Source organism: Spea bombifrons, chromosome 1 (genome assembly GCF_027358695.1).
Source record: "Spea bombifrons isolate aSpeBom1 chromosome 1, aSpeBom1.2.pri, whole genome shotgun sequence".
Classification (NCBI taxonomy): Eukaryota; Metazoa; Chordata; class Amphibia; order Anura; family Pelobatidae; genus Spea; species Spea bombifrons.
The window spans coordinates 13703520-13716812 of record NC_071087.1 but is presented as its reverse complement, the minus strand read 5'-3'; the positions used below and the strand labels follow the sequence as shown (position 1 = coordinate 13716812).

The following is a 13293-nucleotide window of genomic DNA, read 5'->3' as shown; positions in this document are numbered from 1 at the left end:
CACACACCGCCAGTCACCAGATACAATGAGGCAGATCGGGTGCCGGCAATAAATCATTAACAGGTCCTGCGGGATTAAACTACAACGGAAAATACCACATGCTGCCGGAATAAAACAACTTTCCATATATTAACGCAGCCAGTTAATCGAAACGGCCCTGCAGCTCAGCAAGTGTGTGTGTGTGTGTGTGTGTGTGATATATATATATATATATATTAGAGCTGAAACAACGAATCGATAAAATCGATAATAATCGATAACGGAAATCATCGATAACGATTTCCGTTATCGATTAATCGAGTGATCAATTCGTTGTTGGAGCACTCGGCTCCTTTTACTTACCTCCGCGAGCGTTCCCCGCTTCTGCTACACGCTCTGCAGTCTCCGCCTTCTAGCTACGTGACGGATGTGACGCGTTCCGGAGGTAAGTATTCTTCATGTCTATGTGCACGGATCGCACAGAGCCACTCGCACAGAGCGAATCGCTCTGTGCGAATGGAGCCACTCGCACAGAGCGGTTCGCTCTGTGCGAGTGGCTCCACTCGCACAGAGCGGTTCGCTCTGTGCGAGTGGCTCCACTCGCACAGAGCGGTTCGCTCTGTGCGAGTGGCTCCACTCGCACAGAGCGGTTCGCTCTGTGCGAGTGGCTCCATTCGCACAGAGCGGTTCGCTCTGTGCGAGTGGCTCCATTCGCACAGAGCGGTTCGCTCTGTGCGAGTGGCTCCATTCGCACAGAGCGGTTCGCTCTGTGCGAGTGGCTCCATTCGCACAGAGCGGTTCGCTCTGTGCGAGTGGCTCCATTCGCACAGAGCGGTTCGCTCTGTGCGAGTGGCTCCATTCGCACAGAGCGGTTCGCTCTGTGCGAGTGGCTCCATTCGCACAGAGCGGTTCGCTCTGTGCGAGTGGCTCCATTCGCACAGAGCGGTTCGCTCTGTGCGAGTGGCTCCATTCGCACAGAGCGGTTCGTGAGTGTGGGTGCAGGGCAGAGTGGGGGTGGGGGTGCAGGGCAGAGTGGGGGTGGGGGTGCAGGGCAGAGTGGGGGTGGGGGGTGCAGGGCAGGAGACTGGGTGCAGGGCAGAGTGGGGGTGGGGATGCAGGGTGTGAGTGTGGGTGCAGAGCAGAGTGGGAGACTGGGTGCAGGGCAGAGTGGGGGTGGGGATGCAGGGCAGGGTGTGAGTGTGGGTGCAGGGCAGAGTGGGTGCAGGGCAGAGTGTGAGTGTGGGGGCAGGGCAGAATGTGGGGGCAGGGCTGGGTGCAGGGCAGAGTTAGAGACTGGGTGCAGGGGCACAGTGCAAAGTGCTGGGTGCAAAGTGCCAGTGCTGGGTGCAAAGTGCCAGGGCTGGGTGCAAAGTGCTGGGTGCAAAGTGCCAGGGCTGGGTGCAAAGTGCAAAGTGCTGGTGCAAAGTGCTGAATGCTGGGTGCAAAGTGCTGGGTGCAAAGTGCCAGGGCTGGGGCAAAGTGCTGGGTGCAAAGTGCTGGGTGCAAAGTGCCAGGGCTGGGTGCAAAGTGCTGGGTGCAAAGTGCTGGGTGCAAAGTGCAAAGTGCTGGGGCAAAGTTTCTTGAACAGTAATAGTCCACCTCTTTTCAGAATGTTTGGGGTTATTTTGTTTCATAAATATTGTGTTTGGGTTCTTGTACTTTGAAAATATTGTTTTTTATTACATCATAACAAAATAAGAATGTTAATGTAAATTTTAAGTTGTTTTTTAACATCCAGTTCATTAAATTCTTTTAAATAAACGAAAAATTTGCATATTGTTTTTTTTATCCGATTAATCGATTAATCGAAAAAATAATCGGCCGATTAATCGATTATTAAAATAATCGTTAGTTGCAGCCCTAATATATATATATATATATATACACATACATACACACACACACACACACACACTATTTTCCAAGGACAGAAAAAAGCATGTAAAAAAATACATTATATATATTATAGAATAGGGTGTAAGATCGTTTTGGCCCTTTATTTTGCTCTGAAACAGTAAACACATGGAATGTGGAGTATTCGTCTACTCCGGGGATTTTGCTGAAGTTGCGTTTTCTTCTATCCTTTGGAGGCTCTCCTGAGTGATATTGAAGGAGTTACGCTACACACAGGTAACCGAGGGTTAATAACACCCATCGCAGTATACTTGTCCTGACCTGCCTTTGAGGAGTAATTAGAGTGGCGCATGTTCTTTAGAGGACTAATAACGACACTTCCCGGTGTTAATGTATGTCTGTATAACTGGAAGAGCACCACAATGTTTGTGGTCATTACACACGTTCAAAGACCTGAGAAGGGGAACGATGAATCGAGCGCTAGAAGAACCGGGAGAATGAAACGATCTCGTATTAAAACATAAAAGACACATCCGGTGACAAGAAGTTCCCTGGAACTGACGTAATAAATGCACGGACAGCGACACGGGAATCACCGGGTGCGAGTTCACTAAAGATAAGGGATTCTCAGCTCATTATGCTCCTATATCTGTGAATGAGTCGCAGCCAGCCCACCACACAATACATTCACCTTAAATATGCATTCTTTACATTAAAGGAGAAGCTGCAGCTCCAGTGCTGCAGCACACTACCTCTTCTATGTCCTGTTTCCATGCCATTTTCTGGCAGTGAAAGCAAAGCTCTATCGCCATTAAAATCAAACAAGAGTGCTTTTCACGCATGCGCAGGGGGCAAAAAGGGGGCTGACACAGAGCGTACATCAGCGAGCAGGGGAACGGGGGGCCACGCAAATCTATCCGGTGTGTGCCTGTGTTCTAAATCCTTCCATGAAGGGAACACAATGATATACAAGGAAATATATATCATATGTAGCGTATATGTGGATATTATATATCGTAGACCAAAGATGTCATCGTTGCTGGATGATAACCAAAGAACTAGCGCTTTGAGACAAAATCAATGACTAAACTCAGCAGGGCCGCTCATCTCCTCATTTACTAAATGTCTCAATACTCCGTATTTTAAGAAAAATAATGCAGCGGGAGATATTTTAGTACAAGGATAATTTTTTTCATTTGTAGGCGTTCTCCTGAAGCTATACAATACACCCTGTATATAGTTCTCTATGTGCATAACAATGTGGGGTGTACAGGGCGTATGTAAATCATCACTTATAAGTTTACCAGTAAACCGTACCATCAACGACTGAAAACGCAGATATATAACCCAGAAATGACACGTTGGAGGAAAAAAAAATGATGTTACCTGTTAAAGAAGTTACTAAGCGGCCCCAATATTTTCGTTTTATTATCCACATCTCCTTCGTGAATTAAGCCCCGTTGGTTGGAATCGGTGCTGTCCCTGGTGGAATTTAGCGTCACCTCTGAGAAGTGCGTCTCGTCGTTCTCCAAGGTCACGATGGCGCTCGAGTTGCTCGTAACCAGAAAATCCACAATATCCTCGTTGCTGACGGATAACGTGGTTGAGAACTCGGTGCTGAGGCTGGAGATGCTGCAGTCGGAAACGTCATCGCTCCTGTTCAGAGACGTCGGGCTGTACAGCTTCGCGGCGTCGTACCCGGACCTCGGGAGAGTAGACGACTTCCAAGCGACGTAATCGTGGTCCGCGCTCCGGACAGACAGAAGCGGGGGGTTCCTGGCGCTTCCCGAAACCCTTTCATCCGTAGAACCGGCGCAGTTTGTCTTCACGCCGTGATTGCTGCAATGGACGGGTTCCGGGTCACCGATTTCCAGAGTCGGGATGCCAACGTCAACCGGGGTCGCTTCGTCATCCTCGCCGATCGCCCGGAAATTCTGCAGGCGTAGCTCTGGTTCAGACGTTTTTAAGGTGAATTTTCCAAGGCTGTTGACGTCATTCTGGACTCTGATGTCATGGACCTCGATAAAGCCGATGTTGTTTTTGATATTTGGCGATGAAGAATTATTCACATTAGACCAAGAGGAGACTAAGAAGAAAAATAATGAGAATTAGTAATGTCTTTCCTACCGAGAAGGGTTTTCCGCCCTCCAAACTTAACATTTAATTGTGCCGAGCTTATTCCGCCCCATCCTCCCACAATATCTTAATAATCAGTATAAAGGAAACCTCTACACCAGGACTGGATAGACTTCAGAAGGTAAGAAGTGCAGGTTAATAAACTGCAATGTCCTTGGAATACAAACACAGTTTCATCCAGAACGCTATGGATTGGTGTCTATGGAGCCTCAGCCTCCGCGTATCGAATGCCTGCCGGAGAAGTCTAACGTTCACGCTGTTTTGGAGGGGAACATAATTTATGGGGCTGATCCACTCGACGAGTTCATGTTTTCACATAGTATTGAACAGCCCTGTTGGAAACAAACGCAATCGCTCTGTTTGCCGATAAAATGTTTCTGAGAAGGCGACGTTAGGCGCACCTTACGGTGAAAACAATCATTGATCTGCGTCCAAAACATTCGCCATGCGTGTTGTTGGCGTTGTTTGTAAGGCTATAAACAGCCGGAAGGAACAAATTATTCAACGCCGAGCATAAACTAACCCTTGCATGCCCGCTGCTGCCCGGCCGTCTCACGTTCACAAGTGAAGGAGTCAAAGAAAAGAAAGCAGCCGGGTGCCGACGGGGCACGCCATCCAAGTGTCTGGAGTACAATCTTCTAAACATTCTTTTAGTTTGGACGCTTTCCACGTCAGGACGGAGATTTTACAGCAGGCGGGAAAAAAAGAATTAAACCCAAATCCTAAACAAGAGGAGCTTTTATAAAACGTCTCAAATCCACCTCATCTCAAACGACTATAAATGAATAATTACAACGGGGTTCGAGTCTGCCGGACCAGGCTCGCACTAAAACGCCAAGAGTCACTATAAAATAAGTAATTAAAGCATCAAAAATGACAGCAAAAAGATCACAAAATAAATACAGCTACTAATTGAGAGAAGGGAAAAAAGTTAGTCCCTCTCCTCCTTCAACCGAGGTGAAAATAATGCAAAATTAAAGCGCATTGAATGGCACCCATATAATGTAGCAACAGATACTCACTAGAAAGATAAACACTTATCATGCACTCTTTTGCGTGGTTGATTAACTTTAATAGACTAGTCAATAGCCGAGTATGAAAGGGGGAAAAAGCAGGGTATATTCACCCAAAAATATCACACAGAATAGAGCTTTCTTTCCTTTGTTCTCCATGTGACTTTTGTCTAATGGAAGGGATCTTTCCATCACCAACATTCTATCTAGGATCATCTCTCACAATAGCATCGGAAGCGAATCAGTACTTTGAGTAACTGGCATACAGTATACCTACGGGAGAACACAAAACCCTCCCACTGTGATAAGGAACGTGAACGCCGCAAAAAGCATCACAATGAGGAGAGAGATCCGAGCAAAAGGATAGGGAGACCATGTGCAGCGGAACGACGCAGAACGTGAGATCTCAAGATTGTAAGCTTGCGAGCCGAGCCTCTCCACCTAATGTATCGGTTTGTCTCAGTCTGTCAATTCTCGTCTTGCCATACCCCTTGAATATATGTATTGTATTAATCGCTGAGTAAACTGTTGGCGCCATATAAATAAAAGATAAATAAAATAATAATAATAGAACGTCACTAATCTCCGCTACACAGCGGCCTGTAATTAGTTATATAACTGGCCGTTCCTCCAGCACTTATCACAGAACCCGATCACAAAACGAATAAACAGCTGTTGGTGAATGCAGTTTAAAAACCCACAGAGGGGAGAACCGGAAGGAGAATTTGTGGTTTCAACTCATTTCCTTACCAAACACCAGCAAGCTGCTTAAGCAATAAGGGCTAAGCTGGCCCTGTATAATGTGTAATTTAATGGGCAAGGAGATTTCGCTAATTTAACTACACATTATGCAGGGCCTGCCAAGCTCTCCCTGCAGCCGAAGTTCAAATAGATTCGACCTTCATAATAAAGTAAAAAGTCAAGCGAAAGGGAAGAATGAAAACAAACAAAAGCATTAGAATAGACAATGTTACACGTAAGACATACTGGGACAGATGGAGAACAGGGCCCTGCTCTTGTGAGCTTACAATCTATTAAGAGGTGGGGGGAGGGTCATATACCAATATTTAAATTTTTAATATGATGAGCGTAACTTGAAGACAGATGAGCCTGGCAGAGATATCCAGCACTTCATCTTACCACGAGCTAAACAAGCGCGTGACAGATCGCTTCAAACACACCTTCCTGACCGCGAGGGGTTAAACAGACCCACAGACTTTCTAGAAGCGGCGTAAGCCTTGGGTTTAGGGGGCCGAGTTTACCTTGGTAATGCTGACCTCCGTTGCTGCGGAACTCATGCTGTGACATCGCCCGCAGAACTAGAGACCCGTTACAGGAAAAGGGTCACAGCAGGGCTGCAGTCCTTCCGAGCCATTCTACACCATGACTTCTTAACCTGTTAGAAACCTACGCAGAGGGGAGGAAAAAGAAAAGCGATGAAGCGATGTCTGCTTAACACAAAAACTATTTATTACAGACAAATTATTCTCTAAAGGGTTAAGGAACACTGAATATACATACGGTACATAGATTACATTTATATATCGCCCGCATACTCCATGGCAGTGTTAAAAAAGTTTAACTAAGGCAACATAAATCGCTAGTGACAGCGAAGCCGGTGCAGACGGAGCCGACGGGCCTGCGAGCTCGCAGCGTATCAATAATCCCGGAGATTCCTCCCCGGTAATATTTTCTGTGGAGTTTGACGGAGCGAGCACTTGGAACAAAGTCATGGAAACCCCTATATACCATGCTGGGGTAATAATAAAAAATCTGCCCCCCATGACTACAGGGGCCAAATCCAGCAACTCAAATCCAAATGGACCACTCTCCCCAGGATCAGTGGATAGCATCACCGGGTACAATGAATGAGCTGTACACAGAATGGGGCGGTTGGAATGGAATTCTCATGACTCACAGCCAGCCTGACACAAGCTGTGATATTTCAGGGCCTTGCAGCACCTTCCCCCCCCTTTAACATTAAAAAAGTTGCACACCTTTCCCCTCCCCCTGAACACCTGCTCACAAAAACTCTGACCTCCCACAAGCACGTGCCCGCCCACCCCCCCAACTGAAAAGGCGGGAGATTGAGCAGCCAGACCCCCAACCGGCAATACCCAGTATAACCCAATTCAGACTTCCTTAAAGAAACACCTAGAGGGGATGCTGCCCGACCCCAGACCACCCACACAGGTCGTCGGCTCCGTTGGGGGGGCCTCCCCAGGCGTTGCCCTCACAGACCTGCAGACAGGGTGCTCGGTGCTGTACGCCCTCCCTGCCGGGGACCCTCAGCCGGTGCTGCAGGTGCTGCTTGTTCCTGGTGGGGAGGAGCTTCCTCGCTGAGTGTGTCTGCTCCTCCACTCCTCCTCCTCCCTCCGTGTGCACTCCACCCCCTCACCGTGCGAGCGTCACTCCCCCCTCCCCATCAGACAGGTCACAGGTCTCCCCCGCGAACAATCCACGCGTGATGCTTCCTGATCACCTGGGGGAGACGCAGCTCAAAATATTCCGCGATCGTGTGCGGTGCAGATTCAGCCCTTTTCACGAAATAACATGCGTTCTAAAGCTTAGAACGCACTTTCATGATGTGATAGTTTCAGGTATACATATGGGGCTTTAAAAAATAAGATGCTTTCCAGCTGAAGAAGAGACCAATGAGGTCCCGAAAGATAACTTTACATTTTTTTTTTAATTAAAGTTATCAACTTTGACTAAAGACTCCTCTAAAAAAATACCAATTGTTCTAGATTGTAAGCTCCTTGGACAAGGCTGTACTTACCTCTTGTTTCTGGCCAGATTGTTATGTGACAAACTGCTTGTTTACCCGTTGTACATCGCCGTGGACCATGATGGAGCTATATAAAATATGAAATAATAATACCAGCTGAGATGGGGTCTTTTTCATAACTGCAGACAGCCCAGAATTTGTCAGACAGTCCTAATAACTGGGCTTATGTCCAGACCATTAGGGTAATTGGGACAGCCAGCAGCTTTGTACCTAAGTCAGGAGGTGGGAAGATCTTCCATGGGCACAGCACCCAGTGATGGCACGCTGGCACCCAACATGGCAAATGGGATGAATGGGGGAAGCCAAACCTAAAAAGCCAAACGATCATATGTATCCCTGCTTCTTCACCAAGCATGCCGCCTGTGAATGCTGAGCACCGGGATATGATGTCATACCCCAACACTCAGCACTGAGCAAACAGACCTCACACTAAAGAAAGGTAAGTGAAGAGGAGAGATAGATAATGAGAAAAAGGAGCGCTTGTGAGGCGTAGAGATAAAGGGACATATAAAGAGTAGGGACAGATCATGAAAAAGATGAGGAATGGTGAGAGTAGGGAGAGGTAGCGAGAAGAGGAGATATTGAGAAATAAGATAGATGGGGAAAGGGGGAGAGATAATGAGAAAGAGGAGTGATAATTATTAGATTAGGAGTGATTAGAGGGGATATGATAACATTATATAAATATATGCAGGGCCGATATAAAGAGCTCTTCAGTCACCTGTTCATTAACAGAAATGTACAAAGAACAAGAGGTCGTCCTCTGAGACTGGAAGAGCGCAGATTCAATGACAACAAAGGAAGGGATTCTTTACAGTGAGGACAATAAAGGTATGGAATTCACTGCCAAGGGAGGTGCTGTTATCCAATACATTAGATACCTTCAAAAGGGTCTGGATATTTTTTTTTTTTAGAAAGGCAGGACATACAGGGTTTCTTGATCCAAGCAGAAATCCTTGAGAGAAAACCTTATGTACTATATGTACTACTATGTACTACTATGTATAATGAATAGGAGGAGAGAGAGAGGGAGAAAGGCTTGACATAATGAGAAGCAGAAGAGATAAGGACAATGGAGAGAGATACAGAGATAAAGAATGGGAGAGATAGAGAAATAAGTGAGATGGAGACAAATAACTTCTGAGAGCTACGGTCATTGTCTTGTGGGGACACAGCGTCATACCCTGCATCAGTGTTTCCTCTTTTAGGCTGAATGTGACGGAGAGATAAGGAGAAAAGGAAGAGATGTTTTGGGAAGAATTTAGTGTACTGGGAACTGTAACCACAGATGGAGAAGGCCACATAACCATATGTAAATTCTGTGATAGGAAAGGTTATAACGGGAGTGAGGTGGGGATAGACAAAGACAAAAACAATTGGGGCACACTGACCATTTGCCATTGGTGGGATATAACCACCAGTAAGACACTTGACACTTGGGCAGGACAACTGAGTTACCGTATTTCCCCATGTATAAGACGCACATTTTTTAGAAAAATGTGGGGTCTAATAACTGGGTGCGTCTTATACAGTGGTGGTAGATTTTTTATTACCGGAAATAATCATCTGCAGGGCACCTGCTGCTTACCTCGGTGTTGCTCAGCAGCGTCTCTTGTTCTGTTGAGGCGACACAGGAACCCAGTGGAGTCACGTGAACATGACTCCACTCCGTTCCTGTTCGAGCAACGCAGAGGGAAACAGCGGCCCCCATGGAAGTCTGCGAGCTGCACCAGAAGATCTGCAGTTCAGGCAAGGGTGGGGGAGTAAATGAATGAATATATGTGTGTGTGTGTGATAGCATGGATGGTGTGTAGGGGGCACAAGGAGGCTGAAAGTGATGTGCATGTACTGGCTGCCTGAGCATGATAGGAGTGTGATTGCTAACAATTGCTAGCAGCTAACATCAATCACACTCATATCATGCCCAGGCAGTCAGTACAATAACTTTATGTAATATGTATATTTTCAAGGTGAGTCTTATACACGGGATAGTCTTATACATGGGGAAATACGGTAATCACAATCCAGAACCGCATTTTAAGAAGTATTTGATGGAACAACCGGTTTCAGCAAGAAATAAGCTATTTCTACAAGTCTTTGGAATATAAATGGTTTCCATGTCTCCTTTAGGAAATAGTCACCACCTAGTGGAAAACAGACAAAATGGACAGGTGTAACTTGTTTAAATTATTATACCCAGCATTAAGGGCACTCCTTCATTTCCGCTATTGTATTTATCGGGTGGATATAATCCAGACTGCATAGCGTACAATTACATAATTCTTGCTCCTGTGGTTCACAAGGGACTAATGTTGAAATGCTAGTATTTCCTTACATATTGGCCAACTAATTCATGCTACACTACACGTGTGGTGCAATTATTCCTGATTTCGACATAAACATGATGTCCAGGTGATGGATAGTGCGTGATCAGTGAAGGAAGTATGGTGGCTGCAGTATGCGGAACCAGGTCAATGGTTTGCTGTCACTCTGCATATGGAGGTTTTTGTACATTCTCTCTAAGATTGTATTTGTAATGTTTTCTTATTTATTGATATTGTGTTCAGGGAACCCACAATTGTGAATTTTAACTACTGGTTTTATGTTTTGTGAGTCATAAAGATGGACAAAAAGAAACTGAGATTATAATTTCACCTACTGTAGTCATGGTAATTAATCCATATTTAGAACTACTAAATCTTAATCTCTACAGGGTTATTCTTGTGGGGAGTGGGAGTATTTTGTCTGTTTTGTTAAAATCCCCATTGTGATCTCCTCTGGCATGAGAGAATAAATCCAAGTCAAGTTTAACATTTCCAGTATACCCCTTAAAGATTTAAAGGCATGGTTATTTTTTATCCAGAAAGGAGAAAAGCCTAAATGCCACTATCCAGAATTAAAAACTTAAAAAAGTTACCATTTTTCCCAATTAATAAATTTTACTTGCACACATCAGGAGTCAGTACAATCCAAACTTTAACATTCCTTACAATAAACCCTTTTTTTCCTCTAATCATGGGCATGGGTGTGTATGTGTAAATGTATGTGAGCATGGATGTGTAAGTGTGTGAACATGGATGCGTGTGTGTATGAGCGTGTATGTGTGTGATCATGAATGTGTAAGTATGTAATGCATGAGTTCCAGGATTTGTGTGAGAGCATGGATGAAATGTGTTTCAAAATGTGTGTCAGTGTATATGTGAGTTACTGGGGGGTGCCAAATATAGGATCCAGGAGGCCAGATTCTCAGAGAAAAAAGGAAGACAAAGGTTCAAAAAGGGGCAAGAAAAGAAACTGAGCTGCGGGAAAGGAGACAGGAACACGGAAGCTTTCGGTGGAGAAGGTAGAAAGACGTGAGTGAGAGCATGAGAAAGCGTGAGTAAGAGTGTGAGAGCATGAATGACAGCGTGAGAGCGTGATAGTAAGAGAGCATGAGAAAGTTAGTTTATTATCTATGATATAACATTCAAAGTGGACATGGTTTTGGTGGGCATGATTCTAGTGGTGGGGGACAGGATTTTGTCTTCGGAACAAGGTAGCACATTGTCTTGGGCTGGCCGTACATTGACACATTGTTTATAAAAGATAGCAGTGAAAGTTTCTTGGCACAGTTTTGTATAAATATGTTGCCAGCTGGCACCCGTTCCAATAAGATACTGGATATGGACAATGTGTAAGAAGTACAGCCTCCAAAACAATTAAAGTACAGCACATGTACTGCTAGCACACAAACCAAATAAACCCAGCCATGCCAGATTGAGAGGTGTGTTAGCTGAGGTGAAAAGGCTTTGGATTTTCTTCTTCTATTCCTGTTGACATTACAAAGCAGCTTCTTGAGCTGATCGCATTATAAAACCCGGGTCATGGGTTCCCTGGGATTCATTGAAGTTGAAGTAAATGTAGTTGGTCTCTCAATGTCTGTTAAATCAAAACCGGCCAGGACTGGCCATCTAGAAAAGGACCAAACGTTTGAAGGGCTTATTGGCCGATAGAGCTGCATTCTTACCCATAATGCCGCCCCAGCAGCAGGTTGGATCCTGGATTATGCGGCTGCCAGCTGGAGGTGCGTCTTTTGGCAGTCGCTAGCCTTAAAGGGCCCGGGCTGTTTAGTAATCCCCAATCCAGTACAAAGCATTCCCTTATCAGCATATAAATGTAATTTTAATTTTTAACCCTTGTTCTACATTCTGTTTACTTTCATTAGAGATTTTTCTTTTTCTTTCCATCCCCAGCTTATTTATTTTTCATAATTTCATATTTTTTATACATATTTTTTGTTTTTTATTTTGTATTATGTACATATAATTTTATTTTTATTGATATTGTATATGATTCTACTTAAGTTTTTATGGATTTTTTTACATATTCTGTAGTTTTATTAGTATAGTATAGGTCTATATGCATTTTGTGGAATAAACTATATGTACAGTGGGGAAAAAAAAGTATTTAGTCAGCCACCAATTGTGCAAGTTCTCCCACTTAAAAAGATGAGAGAGGCCTGTAATTTTCACCATAGGTACACTTCAACTATGAGAGACAGAATGAGACAACAAAGTCCATAAATCACATTGTCTGATTTTTAAAGAATTTATTTGCAAATTATGGTGGAAAATAAGTATTTGGTCAATTACAAAAGTTCATATCAATACTTTGTTATATACCCTTTGTTGGCAATGACAGAGGTGAAACGTTTTCTGTAAGTCTTCACAAGGTTTTCGCTTACTGTTGCTGGTATTTTGGACCATTCCTCCATGCAGATCTCCTCTAGAGCAGTGATGTTTTGGGGCTGTCGCTGGGCAACATGGACTTTCAACTCCCTCCAAAGGTTTTCTATGGGGTTGAGATCTGGAGACTGGCTAGGCCACTCCAGGACCTTGAAATGCTTCTTACGAAGCCACTCCTTCGTTGCCCTGGCGGTGTGTTTGGGATCATTGTCATGCTGAAAGACCCAGCCACGTTTCATCTTCAATGCCTTTGCTGATGGAAGGAGGTTTTCACTCAAAATCTCACGATACATGGCCCCATTCATTCTTTCCTTTACACGAATCAGTCGTCCTGGTCCCTTTGCAGAAAAACAGCCCCAAAGCATGATGTTTCCACTCCCATGCTTCACCGTAGGTATGGTGTTCTTTGGATGCAACTCAGCATTCTCTCTCCTCCAAACACGACGAGTTGCGTTTCTACCAAAAAGTTCTACCTTGGTTTCATCTGACCATATGACATTCGCCCAATCCTCTTCTGGATCATCCAAATGCTCTCTAGCAAACTTCAGACGGCCCGGACATGTACTGGCTTAAGCAGGGGGACACGTCTGGCACTGCATGATTTGAGTCCCTGGCGGCGTAGTGTGATGGTAGCCTTTGTTACTTTGGCCCCAGCTCTCTGCAGGTCATTCACTAGGTCCCCCCGTGTGGTTCTGGGATTTCTGCTCACCGTTCTTGTGATCATTTTGACACCACGGGGTGAGATCTTGCATGGAGCCCCAGATCGAGGGAGATTATCAGTGGTCCTGTATGTCTTCCA

The 13293-nt window shown here is 44.9% G+C and overlaps 1 protein-coding gene across 1 annotated transcript in view; it reads right to left on the bottom strand.

Annotated features, from left to right (window-relative positions):
- The window catches only part of TBC1D14 (TBC1 domain family member 14), a 39305-nt gene extending 31997 nt beyond the window's left edge, over positions 1-7308 (bottom strand). The window contains exons 1-3 of the mRNA XM_053458254.1: positions 7224-7308; positions 6245-6389; positions 3220-3919 (exon numbers count right to left, since the gene is read on the bottom strand). Of these exons, the coding sequence (XP_053314229.1) occupies positions 3220-3919; positions 6245-6290 (746 nt within the window). The 5' untranslated portion in view covers positions 6291-6389; positions 7224-7308. The remainder of the gene's footprint in view (positions 1-3219; positions 3920-6244; positions 6390-7223) is intronic.
- Between the last annotated feature and the right edge of the window lie 5985 nt (positions 7309-13293).